Below are 17,797 nucleotides of genomic sequence, written 5' to 3'. Positions count from 1 at the left end.
TTGAAGGAAAAGACTTCACCATTTGTCATCGTTAGCCCTTGGGAGCCTCACGAGGGTCAGGGAACACACGCAGTCTCAAAGATAGGAAATTGTTGATTCTGTTTAGAAATGCAGGTTTTGAGTGAGGGGAGGCTAGATTTGGGGTTAAAAAACTAGGTTTTTGATTTCGAAGTCTTTTTAAATACGTAAATATGCTTATACGTACGCTATTCAGCTTATATGTTTCATATGCGTACATATAGTACGACACTTTGCTGAGAAACCATTACACAGCCACACAGAGTCGCAAGAAATGCATTTGCTTTTACTAACCAAAAGATACGGTAGTTATCTTTTTAGATTTATTTGTGCAAAAAATAAACGCACAACCTAACATATGATCGCTTGCATGACCTTGCCGTAGAAGCTGTAGGACATCAGCTGGCCCTCTGGTAGCTTCGAGCTAAGCATCTCCCCGGCAACTAATAGTACAGGCATGCAAAGAAACACCAAGTCATTCCTTCTATAAAAGGTGCCTGTTTACGCACTCTCAACTACCCTGACGCTTGCAGGCCCCAAGGCTGTATCAAGCAAACTGGCCCGACCTGCTGGTCTTTTGAACAAGCCGCTATCCTTGACATGGTCCCAACAGGAACTAGCAGAAAAAATTGGACTGTGTAAAGAATACAATGCACTTGGACATCAGTGGCAATGTAAAGCAGATCTTCTAAATCATTTAAAATTGTTGATACGTAGATGTCGATAGATGTAGTAGGAATCCCTAATCGGTATGGCAAACAAAAGCATTCATTGCATGATTGAAACGTTTTTGTATAGACTGCGCCCAAAGCTACTGGTACAAAGCAATACAAAATAGTTACTGACTTTTTAGCGGGTGGGTAACCACTAATTTTCAGCGTAGGTAGTGGGTTACTCGGATGTAGGCAACACTATTTTGATGCCTCGGATATTCCACTAGCCATCTTTGTCGGCAAGGATCATTTCCGTTATTCTAAAATACACCGCATATAACCTTAGTTTCGTAATGTCAAAATTTATACTTGCAACTCTAGCCGCATAGAAGGCGTACATGCAAGGATAATGGGCTCAGAGGTCGTGTTCGTTGAGTTGCTGTGCGACGGGGTCCGCCAATTGCCTATAGATCACGGACGGAACTTTCTGAACGTCATATTGAGTTGTTTACAGAAGAACCTACATTTTAGTCATGTCATCTTTTTATCTAAACGGTGTGCACAGTAACAATAACAATGGTGATAACGGCAAGCTACGCGTAGGACGCATGGTTATATAGAAATATATAAGTATTTGGATGAAAGGAGGTTACGAGGCGGATTCGTGCAAAGGACAACCCACAACTGTCAACAACAGGCCCTTGTGGGTTTACTGTTGTTTGTTGGTGGGACGAAGGACACTTTTTGGTTACGCTAGTTTCTCGCCCGTCGGCTTCGTTTAGAAAAGGCTTCGCATTGTTAGCGGATGCCAACATGATGTATATGGTAGCACGACATACGACTTCATTTTCTTTACGCTGCTGTTGTTATTGTTCATGCCATTAAAGTATTTATATAGACAGGCATTGGGCCTACTCACAATGCACGTCGAGTCGTAGACCATGCTCGAGGGCACTTCCCGGGATAAGTGCGTTTTCTGCTCGGCAGGAGATCATTTTTCCTGTACAAGGAAAACATCAATAGGAGAATTATGTAACACAGTATGTTCCCTCTCACAAATACAGAGATGCAAGAGAGCGATATGTTACTTCACCAGACACGCTTGTAGCTGCATTGAAGCTAAATTGGTCGACTCCTAAAAACATGCCGATGCCAAGTTTAAGAGCGTTCATTTCAAAATTGAAATAGATAAGAAGTCAGCAATTTCAAGATTAGCAAATTACCGTTATCGTCGGCTGTGGGCGTTATGATGAGGACGGAGGAGGAACTCTTCAGGGAGGCTTCATCCTCACGGGTTGCTTTCAACTGTTGTCCGCTCATCCACCAACTGAGCTTGGCAGCCGGCCTTGATCCCGAGGAAGTGCACTTCAACAGGACCTGCTGATTTGCAGATAATTGTGATGGAGGATGTTCAATTGAAACATCAAGGGGCTTCACTGCAAAATTGAAAAGCGTAAATTCAGTTAGTATTTAATTGTCTAACACAACTAATTATGATAATTCCCACACCTGGCTGACTGAATTAGAGTTTTATGTGTCTAAACTAAATAGACCGCCCCGTACGGCCTCTTTCCTATGGTTTCTAAAGTAAGTGCGAAGGTCTTTAGTACAGCGAGGTTCTATTTGAATTGAAGCTTGAATTGGCAATCGGTTCTACGAATTTACATTCATCGTACTATAAGTAATTGAAATAAAATGTCAAAGTTTTTTTCCTCTCTAGATCGAATTATGAGGAAATAATTTCTAATTCATAGAACTTAGGCCAATAACTACAATATAACAGGAGGACTTTTACACTGCGATATACAAGATAAAGTTACAAAAAAATTAACTACCTATATCTCTAGCCAACTGTTTTTCGCAAATAAATAAGCCTGCTACGTGGCTTATATTGGCTTTATCCAAGAAGACTGCTGCTCATTTAGATGTAGGTGCATCTAGGAATTGATACAATCCAGGTTATATTAACCTATTTAGTCGTTTGAAAAGTCGCTTAATATTGCTCCGGTGGAATGGGCCAGTATTTAGTTGAGTATCTATAGGCCACGGTAGCCTTACCAAAGCCTGATTGCTTACAAAACACAAGACACGGATGTCTCATCTGTATTGTTATGTAGGTGAAAACCTTTCAACGGACACTCGCAGAACTTCAGGATGCATATTATAGTAGGACATGCGCTACATATACGAATCAGACTGCTGCAGATCATTTGGCGAAATAACCATTTGTAACGTCTGCTAATTTGTAGCGCAAAAACTTTTCAGCTTCTGCTGCATTCTAATTTCCTATGCGCGTTATGTTATGAGAACGCAGCCTGAGGCGTACGAAATGCGTTTTTAATACGTGGCCAGTCAAGCTTTGTACTAACTTATTTTGATTAGCTTTACGAATTTCAAAGGTATTCCCAGTTTTGGTTCTGGCTTTCATTGATACGTCTCACAGAGTCCACTAGGTTGAAGATGCCCTACCACATTTGCAAAAAATTTGTACTATCTTAACCCGAACTTACTAAATTCTACTATTTGTAAAAGCAGCATAGAAAATTAACTGGGGGATGGCATACGAGAGTGCACCGTCTGCTGTGAATTTTACCAAAAACAGACGCGGAATTGAAGGGGTCAAGGTGAGCGAATCTCTTGACAATCCCCATCTTGTAAACGTAACAATTTATGTTTTACGAAAGTAATGCTAGGTTTCGAGCATACATAAATGAGGGATGATAGAGTAGTCGGTAGCGTGCTCTATGATCTAAATAGCACCGTATGGAGTTTTATACGGGCTGATGTCTGCGCTCAGTGTATCATACCTACTAGATTTAGCTTCGAAATCGTCTATAAATACGTTTTGTTTCGCGCTGAGGGCCATCCGTCGTAACTAACATCAATATCAGTCGTAAAATTCAAAACGCTCATTCTTGCACCGCTGGCGAACAGCATGAAGCGTACTTGAAACGTACCTTATATCATTCTCGACCAAGCAGGCATTTAGAAACGCTAAATCTGTCCATCTAAATCGTCTTTGAGAGCTTCTGGTATAGAATTGTAGTTGGAAGCCCCGAGCTAAACACCCCCAGATATGACTTCCTTCCACGCAAAAAGTTATGTGACGAGAAGTTTGTCTATGGCTGGTAAACTATGAACCTGTAAGTGGTCTAAGAGTCATCTGAGCGGCGCTTGCGTTTGCCACTGGATATATAAGCCAGAGCGCAAGCAGTGAGGTTGTAACGCGCAAATTATAAGAAGACGAATGCTAGCAAAGGTGAACGGCGGTATGCAAGCTTCTGGAGCATTTCGTATCAACATTTCGAGGAGAGTTCCGTAAAGTATCATGATAATGATTCTCATCCAGATGGGATAGGCTGGATTCATCATAAACGCTTACAGTTCAAATCGAGCGTAACAGACACAGGACTAGGAACCGTAATGTTGTTATTCGATGCCTGGCAGATGACGACTGAGAGGAGATCGTCTCGAGTGAGTGCCTCGATCTCGAGAACGTTCTTGACGAGATTATCTTCAGCATCGAAGAAGTACGAATCATCCAAAAGACGGTAGTCCTTCCACCAGGTGACGGACGGTCGTGGTTTTCCTATAAAGAGATCATTCGCTAGCGTCAATGCGGCAGTTACTTGTTGTCATTTATTATTTTCGTAACAACATATGATTTACTGGATAATGCTAAATAATATTTGCGTTTTTTTCTTAATATTCAAGATGTGACTCGTATGATTCTACCCTGTTCAGACTGGCACACGAGTACGAGCGGATCACCTTCGTTAAAAGGCCCGACTAATCCCCTTAGTCGGGTTGTGCCCTCTTCATCAAAAATTACCGGTTCACCCGATGGAACTGTAACAAGAAACGATATTAAGATAGGTTCTTGAAAGAAACCGCGTCATTGTCTCAAAAGTATTGTAAAAGTATTGTCTTAAAGTAAGTCATTGTCTTACAATGGGCAGTATCACAAGCTGGACATGCTTTTAATCTGCTTTTCACATCGACCCGTCCAAAGTCCTCCGCGGTAGTACCAATTATGTCACCCACATTGGGATTCGGTGCACATCTTTTCCATTTTTACTATTTAATTTCGATAATTAAAAAAACATCGTTGTACCAGATAGCTGTATTTGTAGTTTAAATCACATACTGATAACTCGGAGGTTAATAACAGTATTGATGCTTCGAGCTCGCTTGAAGTCAACTCGGCATCGGTATTCTCCAGCGTCGCCTTCCTGTACAGGATCAACCTGTTGGCAAGAAAGTGGATGAATGGGGTCAATCGTGGATGGAAAGTTCTCTAGTATAACGTGCAAATGTTGGCTAACGGTTTATCTCACTATGTTACTTTAGCGCACGATCACTCGTCGAGAAGAAGATCTTTGTAGAAGTACTGTACATTACTTTATATTGCTATAGAATATGTCTACCCTTATCATAGTGAGTGCGAACATGGCGGAAAGTGTACTGATTCCTGCTAGTCGTGGCACCCTTTGTCACGTAGGATATATTCCAGTGATTTCCGGTTGTTACATACAAAAATTGTCGACAGATATACGCCGGCTTGAACTGATACTTAATCGACGAACTATCTTACAACTGTGTTTCATCTATAGAATAGTGATCTGCGGAATACACAAATATACACATGAACTATACAAATTAGAAAGGAAACACTATGCCAAACATACAAGAATGTAACTTATCTTATTTCCGACTGCTGAAAGAACTCAAACTTACCTAGCAGTGTTAAATGTTAAAATAAATAAATCGCTAAACCTGCCTGAAGAAATGCGGGCTTATTCGCCATATTGAAGTAGGCTCTTTTGCCAAGGTCGCTGAGCGTCGATTGTGGAGCCCGTTCCAAATTATCGCCCCGGCGAGCGTCCAATGTAAAAATAGGTGCTGGAATATCGTCCTTCAATGAAAACACGACAAGGTAAACAATTTTTATTATCTGAAAAAAGCTCAGAACACATGCAATAGTAACTATAGCTATGTTTTAAACATGGCTGTAGTCGAACGTGACGTCCCTTATTTCGAAAAAATGCTCCTTTGCGTTGGCAAGAAATTTTGTCACAGTTTCACATATACTAGATAAAATTACAACTAGAAAATAAAAGCGCATTATATTTGAAAGGGCTTTCTAACAATCGTCTGCTCTCTGGCCATCGATAACAATTATCTAGCGGCGGCTGTAAAGATTACAGTAACCGAACGCCTTATTCAGAATTATATACCTTTAATACGAATTATCCTGAACATCCCAGCTGGCAGTCAAAAAAGTAGGTCTGTACAAATTATCAAATACATTGGTCATGGTATCTATATGGTAATAGCAGTAAAATTATCATTTAGAGCCAGCGTCTATCTGTTTGTGGCATTACATTTCTACTAGCTTTGTCCGAATGTCTCTTTTTGGCAAATTTATTTTTGCATAACCCAATGACTTGAATCGGTTAAGGTTTACAGTTGCGTTTGACAATATTGCTTGTATAGTTAAGGAACGTCATTAAAAAAATACATAGTTGAGCTCGCTTCTTTGTGTTGCCCGAACTCTTTTCGAAGTAAGCAGAATAGGACGCTGAAAAGACTCGCCCACAAAAAGGCCGCTCGCCTACAATTAGAGCTCTGGGAGTAGAAATGTTTGGTATCGCTGTTCTGTGTAGGGCCAAAGTAAGAAATCCGTACTTAACTTGAAATGCACGCTGACTGAATCTTATCTATTTCTGCGTGTATCAATCTTTCTTTTAGTTGACTGCACACGTAGGAATTAAAATATACTCCATCACACAATATCACTGACTATCTAATAGAATATATATAGTGTTTCATTCAAATAAGTGTTTCTCTTTGGTACGACACCACCCTCCCGTCCAGGTAAGATCCACTCGCAATTACGTATGTTGTATATAATAGCTTTCAATGGGTTCGCTATCTTCTGACATTTACCACCGCAGAACAAAGACACAAACGTCTTTGCCCCTACCACTTTACGACCAGTGAAACCGATCGGCGTATACCTTGTGATATTCGATGTGATCCTACTTTAGTCCCCTCTTGTGGGTTTTCCATTCTTGCACCCGCGGGAAACATTCAGCAACGTTATCTGCGCGTGAATCATAGTAAGTGAACACATCGGTGCAAGCCGCCGCACCCGCGGAAACGCGACAGCCACGCACCAATAAGCGCTAGAGAAGAAGTTTTCGTGATCTAAGTTAAGGCGAGTTAATGTGATTCACGCCAAATAAATAAAATCACCATGGTAGCGCAAAGCGTAGCATGTTTTATTGTTTAATTTAGCGACACACGATGGTTTTTGGCTCGAATCCAGGGCATAGCACATTTCGCTTCGTGCTGGTAGGGGCCAGCTGTCTGAGAAAATGCTTAACGGCCTAAATACTGAACATTAAAGAAGAAAAAACGCATCAGATAAGTTAAAGGCAGTACTGTGCTACTTTGTTTGATATTGAAATACACTTACGGCTTGAGAATGAGACGTGCTTTTTCGCAATGGTTTGTTTCAATATTCTTGGGGTAGCTAGCTCGCCATGTTCATCATCAATAAAGCCTTAATAACTTACTACTCAACTAAGTTACTCTCAAACTGGTTTGACCAAGCCTTTTCAGTATTCTTATTCAGTGGTATGCGTTAATTGTCGGAGTTTAAATATACGTACATGCTGAAATCAGCGTAGCTATTTAGGGAATGAACTTAAGGTACGGTCGGCCGGTTTATTTCCGCCTCCGCTACAAATCGTACTGCCGACCAATTTAGCGATATGTATCCATTGAAACAGAGCATGCTATAAACTATTTATGATCACTGTTCTATCGAACGCATAATTATGTTATACTGATATACGCAAAACTTTATTTTTCAAGACACGACAGTTAACTGGCCGACAATAGTGAAGCTACCTATTAAGGCCTTCGCTAGCAAGCAGAATGCTGGAGAGCAATTGCAAATAAACTTACCTCAAGCTCTAAGGGAATATTTCAACTTACCTTGTACCACAGGACGAGCACTACTTCATCGCCGGCTGTTGGTGGCTCGATGTTACACGGTAAAGCCACTTTGCCCCGAATAACAGCAGTGTAGGTAATCGACGCTGTAGAAACAGTAAAAAACATAAAAAGATAAGTTTACTACTAAAAATAAGTAAATGAACGCTGATGAATTCATTTAACTCAATGTTAACATTTTACGAAAGTCAGTAACTGAGTGGCAAATCGACGTTCTGGCATAATCAGGTACACGTTCATCGTATTGGGCCACATTTGTAGATAACCGGCCGCTGGATCAATGAGCTGGGCTATGACGACCGTGCTATATATTGCCGGAGATGAAAAAAGTCTGCCTTGAGAGTATTGAGAGCTATGAATGTGTTATATACGATTAAACCTGTGGTCGCGCACCTCGGTTTGGCAGTAATGACGGTAATCGTCTATCGGAAAAGGTAAGTATGAATCCTTGGTAAATGATAAATCTATTTGATATATCAGAGGGCTTCAAAATAGTGCTCGGATGTCAAGGCTAGGCAGTCACCGGCTTGAACCTTTAAGTAAATTAGCATACCTTACTAACAAACGTTGGCAAAGCAAGCAAAGCAAACTATAGCGTCTACACCTAAAGTACCTAGACCTGTAGATCAGATAGCTAGTAATGGGATTTGAAAAACATGATAGAAAAAGTATCCGATGGTAGATCCAGTAGAATCGGAATAATGAATTTTTTTGGTGCAGTTGAAAAGAGAATTGCTGATAATGGAGAATCGATAGTAGTGGGCGACACAGGTCGGGCCTGAACGAGATTCGAGCACGTAGCGGGCAGATTGGCACAGCACTCGAGAATTATTAAAATAAAAACGGAGTTCTCATAGAGTAATTGCTAAGCTACGAGCTGGAGGCAGTCTGGAGGGGCATACGAAACACTCGGCAACGAGAACATGGAGGAATGAGATACGATGCATATTTTTCTATAAGACTTGAGTTGCGAAGTTTGAAAGCTATGACTAGCCCTCTAGAGCACCGCATTACAACAAAAGAGACGGGGATATTTATAGAGATACTAAAATCTTAAGAAAAAACTAAGACAGAAAATTGCTATTACGCGTAGACATTTTGGAAGATGGAATGCGATTGGTATAGGGTTTTTAAGACAAATCTGTAGGACGAAACTAAGTAAAGGCACAGAATCGTTAAACTACAATGCTTGCTAACCTGAAATGAAACCTAGGACAGTGTTTAAAGAGAATCGCTTCTATTTTACTCGTAATCAGTGCAAGCTTTAGGGAGCGATATAATGGAAACAGTTAGCCTATGCGAAATCATTGGCGACAGACTACCCACCGCCAGCACCAACTCTATAGAAATGTACGAGTTTTGCTTGCCCGGAAATAACAAAGAACAGAAGCGTTTAGGACCGTGCTCCGGGGGATGCCTTTGAGAGGCTGCGTGGGTTCCGCTTGATAGCCCGAAATATCGACTTTATTGAATTGCCGCCTGTAAACCAGCTGCAAGTATCGCCAGAGATCCCAAGATAAAATAACAGTTGCATGAGAACAACATGATCAGGCAGTCGAAAACTTTGGCCACATTCAAACCGGTATCTTTTTACACACACCGTTCGTTTCGATACTGTCGGCCACGAATAAGCCAATTAGTAGAGGAAACGAGAGGATTAGATACAATCGGAGCCCAAAACCGAATAAACATACATCGTAGAAATTTGTCCTAGCAGTGAGGTGATGGCTATAAATCCGTGGTAAACAGTAGCATCTTCTGGGCCTTTTTTTACTGTGAATTGAAATCACAGTATCTCTTTTAACCGGCAAGCAATATCACAAAGCCTGAGTACTTCATGGGGAATAGCCACAGTTGATCTTTTGTAAGGGACTTAAGAGTTAATGTAAATCTTAAGAATCTTCACAGGGTTTCTGTGTGAGATGAAGGCGGGGACAAAGCTAACTTGGGGAAGCAGTCGAAAGATACGTGCACACGCCAGAGGCTACGTGTCTTTCGACATGTTTGTGTAGCTCTTGTAGTAGTAAATGTAAAAGAACTGTGGGAAAAGAAGGGAAAAAGCACGAGTCACTTTAACTGTATCAGTATAAACCTCTGAACCGATGGTCAGATAGGGGAACTGGAGCTGCAGTCGATTCCGCCCACATAATCGGGAGTTAATAATTGTGTAGCTTCCCGCTGAGCGGCCCCGAGCTACTTCGAGCTCAGCGTGTTCGAGAGTTTTGTATAGCAGCCGATACTAGTAAATGCCGTCATGTGCATGTGTACAGCTAAAAATCTATGTCAATAAAGCGTTCCTGTACGTGTTCGTATGCGATAGGCAATATGGAGTGAAACAGATTTGTTCCATCAAAGCCATCTCGTCTCACCGCCGCCAGTCAAACCTCGCTGCTATACAATACTAAGCGGTGGCTGACAGTGTGACAGAAGCAAACGTTCGCTGCTTCATTAATCATCTGGCATCGGCTCTTCTCACCGCTGTTCGTTGACTGCTATGTGCTTGCGCATTCACTTGCTTTCTGACCTGCTCATTATCCGTTCCATGGCCCTTTACGAAGGCTCGCGTCCTGGCTGACTTCGCTACTGGCCGCGAATTTATTGATCATAAAATTTGGCTTCAATGCAACTTTTACAGTTTGTAGCCTTCGGCGACCTGGGTACGCTTTGCATATGGGCTCTATATCAAAGAAAGCCCTTTTATACGACACCGCTGTGGTAATAATAATGTTATTTGAGTAAGCCTGTCGACGATATTGAAATAGGATGTTGAAAGGCTCAGAAAAAAAAATTATGGGCTCAGCTGTGTCGAGTTCGTTTACTATTAATGCTTTGGCTATAGTTTGAGAGCGCTTCACTTAATCGTGGAACCGGCTGTAAACGTTGAAATAGATGTGACAATGGCGACATCTATTACCCTTATTATTGCAATGTTCCGTAAAATTGATTGCGTCAAGTAAGAAACCTATCCATGAAGAAAGCCTATAGTATGTCGATCATGTGCCTTAATGAAAAATTAAAACGATGTGGACTATCAATGGTAAAAGAGCCATTGTATTATCCATCGAGGACACAAAGTAAAATGTACCTGTAAATTGAGCAACAAGTAAGATTACCTTTAGATGCATATGGGGAGGGTTGCCACAAATGCTGGCTTGACCTCGTTGCAGTTTTCCAAGGTTAAAACACCTTGCACTTTAGGGAGACAATGAATAATTCGTTGCTAGGCTTCAATTGGTCTTCCTATCAATATTCCCGGTCAGACAGGTATTCAGTATGCAAATCTATAACCGGGCCGATAATGTTTGTGCGCCAATACAGCACTAGCTAAAAAAAAAGGCTATCTACTATTCGAAAAATGAAAAGGTCCCACTCAGGCATGCCATTATGAAAAGGTAGTAATAAAATAGGTCGTCTATTCCGTAATCACGAAACTACCCTGTTTGGAGTTTAGGTGACTTCGTTAAAAACGGAACGGTCTCTCTATTTTCGAACTGCTTGTAATGATAAACGAGAAAAACACCAACATAGTTCCAATGTGTCAGGTACTTCCCAGTTGGGCCATAATAGAAGTATCATGAGTCTACAGATTCGCTACATTGTATATAAGGACTCGTCGGTCAAGTGGCATTCTGCAGAACTTGATTCAATAAAATCAGAAATATACCTCTTTATAAACAGATATCCGATAAGAGAAATGGCTAAACATATGCGCGTCAAGTACAATTTCCACCCGCATAGGTCTCTGGCCGGTCCCTACACTAAATAGACATTTGTGTAAGAACCATTGTTCTCAGTTGTTTATCATTAAGAAATTTTCGATAGCTGAATCTAAGCGTGTCGATTATAAATATGTCGAAACTCCAATCGAACTAAGTTGGAATGAAATGAAGGTTAGAAGAACGGCAAGGGCTATGAATGAAATGCGTTTGTTATATGCTGCCTGAGGATTTGGGCATGAAAGAGCTAACCGCAAGCTGAGTGCTAGTCAGGCTTACTCACTCAGAACCAAAAACGATTTCAAATGAACACTTCCAAAGTCCTCTTGTCGCGATTTAGGGGCACTGAATCGGAGATTTGCTATCGAATGAGAACTATAAATGACCCGTGGATGCACTACTACACCTCTGGAAGCAAAGCGCACTCGAAGGCGAAAGCTAAATCGGCCCCCAAGAAGGCGAGGGCTGCTCCATCGGCATGGAGGGACTGTTTTTTTGCGATGGTGACTACGTTGAAAAAGGGAAATCAATATCGAAGGCACATTACGCGTCATTACTTGATAAGTTAAAGACAGGAAGACGGCCGCATTTAAAAAAAAAAGTGCTATTTTACCAAATCAACATACTGCCCGATATTTTAGTGGTCACCATAATCAAAAATTTACGATTTAGAGTTTGAATTAATTGACCGTCCACCGTATCCCTGATCCTAGTGACTTGCTCTTTCTCAGGCTCGAAGTTCATACTGAAGACAGACCTTCATCGAATGAGGAGACCTCTACATTTGTAGATGTGTATTTTTCAGCCTGAGCTGGCAGCTGTTCTTTTAGAGCAGTTAACTAACGAATAGGATGGCACCACATGTTGGAAGAGTGTATAGACTTAGAAAAACGCTACGTTGTGAAATGAGATAGCGTTCACTGAAAAAAAAGGCACCTGTTTTTGTATTGGATTAAAAACGATTTAAGCTGCCTATGTAAATAAGCCGCGTCCACACATGTATTTGAATGCGAGAAGTGTTTTCACCGACTTCCACATAGTTGAATACTATAGAGCATTAAGATGTTATTTTGTGGGGATTCTAATTAACTTCGCTGAACCAAGATCAAACAAGCTATGTAATCATCTTTCTAGTGATCTGGAGGTGTTGAAAACGGAGTATTATTAATTTATCTGTTTGCCAATAGTCAACTCGTTTATCGGCGAGATGTGTAGGAAGAAAGTAAACCCCACTGCCTCAATCCAGGACAGTCAGAGGATCTTAGCTTAGGTGTTAGCGAAGGTGGATGAATGAGATGTACGCTCATTTAGTTTGCCTGTGGCTACTTGCAAAGCACAAGGATGATCAAAGAGATATATCCCAAGGGTCCACGATTATTTCACGTAATCTGCTATGCAGTGGCAAAGCCGTTCCAGTTCAGTCTGTACTAAAAGATTCTACTTGTAAAATGTTGACCTACTGATGCAGCAAACGGCTATTTAGAAAAAGTTCACTGCCCCTTGTGTTTTTCGTTATAAAAAATATTAGTGTATTTACAGATATTTTGTGAATATCATAGTCTTACAAGCAACGAGCGCCAACGCTCAGATATAAATCGGTCTTTACTAGTATGCGAATTGGCCATTGTCGCGGAAGTTTGTCGCAAAAACGTAATATTCTTCGATGCTCCGGGGCGCCTGCTATCGGTGACCTTGACGTAGTCAACACTTGAACGAGAAAAAAGTCATGTTGCAGTAACTTAAACACATCAACAGTATTAGTTGAAAAGTGTTATCTAGTCATAATCGTTAAAATACGTCTGATCGCCTTTCTAGTTCCCAAACAAAGGTTCGACGTAGCGTCTGATCACAACAGATTCACATCCGCTTTGTGACAAAGAAATAACGTGTTCACACAGCTCCACTGTACTGTACATCTATTGCATACGTAACATCAGCTTTTCCGTACACACACCCACACAAGTACGAAGCAAATTGTAATAACTTTGTTATTTTACCTAAGCCTATTATTTTGTAAAGCCAGATTTACTATTATGGCGTTGGACATATCGTATCAGCGACTATGATAACCACTTGATTTTGACATGGACAAAAGCCGCAAGAGGAGTGTGCCATACATAGTTTCTCTCGCTGACCAAACCTCTGTTTGACATAACCATAGTTAAAATGGTTTAAATCATTCATTTTTCTATTGTAACTGTAAAGAGTTTAACTATTTTTTGGTTTATAAAATGATGTAAACCTAATAGCGGTGGTAGTAATAATACAGTAAGCGGTCATTATTCATTAACGATATTACCTTTTCCAAGCCAGAGAATTTGAGGAGCAGATCCAAGGAGCCAAGGAGCGAAATTTGGGAAGGCAGGCCTTTTTTTTTGAAGAAGTAGCGGGAAAAATGAGAAATATAAGGAATTTTGGTTTGAGTTTGCAAACTGAACAATGCTTTCAGAACTCCAGCAAAAAAACTGGATTGTAAATCTGATAGTGCGAAAAGCACGATTATTCTTCAATTATTCTCTGAATTCAATAACTTCAACTAACGTCCTAAGCGGTGGGCTTGTGGCTTTTGAAAGAAGTTCAGAGGATCCGCCATACTCGAAACACAGATTTCGCTCTTATTGAAACTGCTGCCACAGCAATTTAGCTGGCGGATGTTTTAGTACGTTTATCATGTCAACAACAATGGAGCGATGTCTCCCATTCGTTCGACACGTTTATTTTATGCAGACGAATGTTTCTTACAACGATTAACGCTTTAGCTAGCTTTCTATGCCGATGTCGTTTGCAGGTCTCAATACTATCCGGTGTTAAGCGCAGGCTTCGGCCTGACACACACGGCATGTGTAGCAGCTACCGCCAAGAGAGAACGAGTTATCGCCCCAACTGGATAATCAGCATAATCGGGTTACAATTATTTCCCTAACGGATTTGCTAAGTAGTTAATGCTTCTGATAATAAGTAGTGACCATTCGTTGTTGGCTTCTACTGATTATCCGTATAGTAGTACTCCATCCCAGTACGTAGGCATAGTGATTAAGAGTTTTCCTCTATTCGTTGTTTTCTTCTAGCAAATTTCCACACTGAAGACAGACTTACTATTTCATGTTCTATACATTGACCGGTTAAATAAGGCATGTCAAGCTGGAAAAATCTGAATCATCAAGATCTGAGGGGTGGCATCGAATGATGGGTCGCATCATCTAACCGAATACATGCGCTGACAACAATGCTCTGAAATTAGCATAACGCTAGAGTATTGCTTTCACTAGGTGAACCCTGGCAGCTGTCCAACGATTGACAAGAAAGTCTGAGGTGACGAGCGCTGTTTCCGACCCATTTTGGGACTGGAAATGTTACCTCGTTTCATAATAAGCTGACGCGTGCAGTTATTCATTTCTCAGTTGAGGTAAATATTGTTATGGTAAGATAATTAGAGGCTGTGTTAAAAAAATAGAAACGGATCTACTGAGGGATGCTGGATGATTAGTTGAAGAAGCCCGCATAAATAGCCCCTGCATATACCAACTATTCTACCTTTCACTGTCTGAACGATCGGACCTTTATTAATTAACCGCATAATTGACCTTAGTATCTGCTCTTCTACAGTCCGAATGTGCTTTTTTTGCCCAGCTCTCTCTTTGCACAGCCTCAAGCGATAAGGAAACCATTTGATGGATAAACGCTATATCTGTCATTTGGACTTTTTTTCACCAATATATCTAGTCATTTAGTAAAATGGGTAGCTGGAAAAACAACAGTAAAATGACGAAATACATAGAAAACATATACTTCTAACTATATCAGACGATAAAATCTTTCCTAGAATAACAATTTTTTTTTTTTAATGTGTAAGCGTTAATTTGCTTCTATAATACGAACATGGCTATCGATCGATTGTTGTGTGCGACACAAAACACTTGACGTTGAGAAAAACGTTCTTATAAAATAGAAGACGACGATTTTGGGCATTGACCAACGTGGGACTGTGATTTAGGCATATGAAATACCTGAGAATTACTGCGATCTAGTTCTTAGTAGTAAATACGCACGCACAGGCCCCAAAAGAGGTGTTTGATATTCTTAAAAAAAAAAGAAGGCAAACCTGAGTTAACTCCCGTGTCTGCCATTTCTTGGGTAAAACGCCCGCCATTATTAGGAGTTGCTTTGTTATCTTCAATAGCCACAGTTGGTCACCGGAGTGTGTTAACACGGATTTTTCAGCCTCTTTTTTTCTATTTCAAGAAACAAAGTTTGCGGTGGAATGCTCAGTCCACTAGCGGAAGACCCTTTAGGAAAGCGACTAGAGGAAGTTTAAGTTCGAGCGATTAACGCAGCCAATCAGTTATCTTTACGGGGATATATTTTGTTATACCAGATAAAATTGTAATTTTAAGTTATCTTTTCTCAAATGCACTCATATCTGGACGCTGGATGGCAGTGGTCAAACGTTACTTAAATGGCCATAAAGATCTTCCAGTGCCAAGTTGTTCTAAACCAATGTATGAACGTACCGTACCGTCCATTGTTAATATAATCTACAGACAGCAAACCTAGAACGGGCAAGTAGAGACTAAGGAAGCGTTAGCATCCAAGACAAAAATAGAAGTAACGAAATCATGTCGACTATTTAGAATAAGCGCTATACTACGAATGGCGTAGTCTTAGTAAACTGGAATCTTATTTTCGTTGTACATCCTTAAAAGCTTTGGATATTGGCTAACTATCGGTAGCAACAAACACGAACGTCTTTGTGAAGGTCACATCGCAAAAACGTATAGATACACTATTTAGAGTCTCGTGCTCGAGCAGAACTTCTTATACCATGTATCTTATTCAGCGGATGCACTCATATCATCACAGAGGGTTTCTTATCTTGTCTAATTTAAGCTATACGATTGACGAAATCCTAAACAATGGCCTATATCGTTTTGAGTAACTGAATTACCTAGGGGGCAAGCCGTCCTCAAAATAGTTTCATCTCTACCAACTACCAGTATCGGATACGCAACGTAACGTCGTGTCATAATGTCTGCCTTTCACACACCCTGATGAAACGGCGTCATATCATTAAGGTTAACTTGATGCCTGAGACGAACCTGTATCCTGTCCATGTTGAATGTCCGTCCGGAAGATTTGGTCGATAGGACAGCGGTCTTGTCGCAAGGATCGTTCGAAGTAGACGCTGCTCTATGGACTCAAATTTCTTACTGCCCGTTTTAACAGTAGCCGTGGATTCCATCGTCAAACTGAATCATGTCATGGAGAAATCATGAAGACAGTACAGACGAACGGCACAACGAGGGGACATTAACTTAACTCCTCTAACACTGACCAAGTCAGCCAGAGCCAAGAGTTGCCTACGCCTGTAGACTCCCCCCTTTTTCGAGTTCGTCCTAGTGGCAGTCCTTCAAGCGTGAACGTGAACGGGTGCGACGCGTCGTTCTCCAAATGACCATTTCATCAAACTGACACACATGACAGCACTGGTCCACAAATGCGTGCGCAAGAATCGTTCTCGTATCTTGTCATAATACTGTTATAACTGTATCGTGCGTAATAGCACCCCCTTAAATTCTAACTAGCCATTAGAGCTACTTAGGTATGGATTGTGTACACGTCCGCATCACTTGCTTAACTTTAGATAGATAGATAGATAGAGTTTAATCGTTGATTTAATAGAACATAACGATCAGACAGCACGTGTGTGTGTGTGTGTGTGTGTGTGTAGTGCTGCTTCTGGGCTTGCTGTTTCAATGAACATCACATTAGTCACATACCGTGTTTCAGTCAACTTCTTCCCCCTCTATGGGCAAAACTTTAAATTAGATATTTATTTATAAGCAACTAATTACCTTCTACAGAGGTTTATAGGCCGTAATGCATATTGAAAACAAAATTTTTATATGTAAACTTCATCACACAAGATTCTCCTCTCTTTCTATCTAAGCAGATGAAGTTAATGGAATCTCAATTATAATCCGCCTTCAAGACGAAGCTGGTAGGGTCAATATCTATCCGCAAGCTGCACCGGCGGATCGGCTTCCGTAATGACGCTATTTTCCGGAGGGATTGGCATGTCTATTTCGTCTAATTTATATTGCGTTGTCGTCACATGCTTTAGGGTTGACTGATTCGTTCTCGGCTCCTAGGCTAGTGAAGTGTTGGCTTCACCTTGCTTCATCCTAGCTACCTCATTTTAGTTCTCTTCCGATCGTAACTTTATGCAATCGAGGTTTAGCAAACCTTTTTTTTTTGCGTTTTTTTTTTGAGCGGATTCACAAAGCGTTTACCTAAGAGTTGGCCATAGGTTTCCGTTCAAATTAAATTTGGTAGGGTGTTTTCGAAATCGTCTATGACTCGTGTATCCTCCATATCTTCTAGGCTGCT

The 17,797-nt window shown here is 40.9% G+C and overlaps 1 protein-coding gene and 1 long non-coding RNA gene across 3 annotated transcripts in view; one reads left to right on the top strand and one right to left on the bottom strand.

Annotated features, from left to right (window-relative positions):
• LOC111259327 (uncharacterized) overlaps nt 1–4,447 on the top strand; it is a 65,396-nt gene extending 60,949 nt beyond the window's left edge. For both annotated transcript variants that reach the window (XR_015310546.1, XR_002679580.2), the window contains exon 4: nt 4,386–4,447. This is a non-coding gene — a long non-coding RNA (uncharacterized LOC111259327). The remainder of the gene's footprint in view (nt 1–4,385) is intronic.
• Nucleotides 1–17,797, bottom strand: part of LOC111259324 (uncharacterized) — a gene marked incomplete in the record, with an annotated part of 51,769 nt that overhangs the window by 15,709 nt on the left and 18,263 nt on the right. The window contains 7 exon segments of the mRNA XM_022831267.2: nt 1,591–1,671; nt 1,895–2,107; nt 4,054–4,260; nt 4,407–4,520; nt 4,819–4,918; nt 5,452–5,586; nt 7,677–7,780. Of these exon segments, the coding sequence (XP_022687002.2) occupies nt 1,591–1,671; nt 1,895–2,107; nt 4,054–4,260; nt 4,407–4,520; nt 4,819–4,918; nt 5,452–5,586; nt 7,677–7,780 (954 nt within the window).

The sequence above is a fragment of the Varroa jacobsoni genome, unplaced genomic scaffold (assembly GCF_002532875.2).
Source record: "Varroa jacobsoni isolate VJ856 unplaced genomic scaffold, vjacob_1.0 scaffold_321, whole genome shotgun sequence".
NCBI lineage: Eukaryota > Metazoa > Arthropoda > Arachnida > Mesostigmata > Varroidae > Varroa > Varroa jacobsoni.
This window is presented reverse-complemented; position numbering and strand designations above follow the sequence as displayed.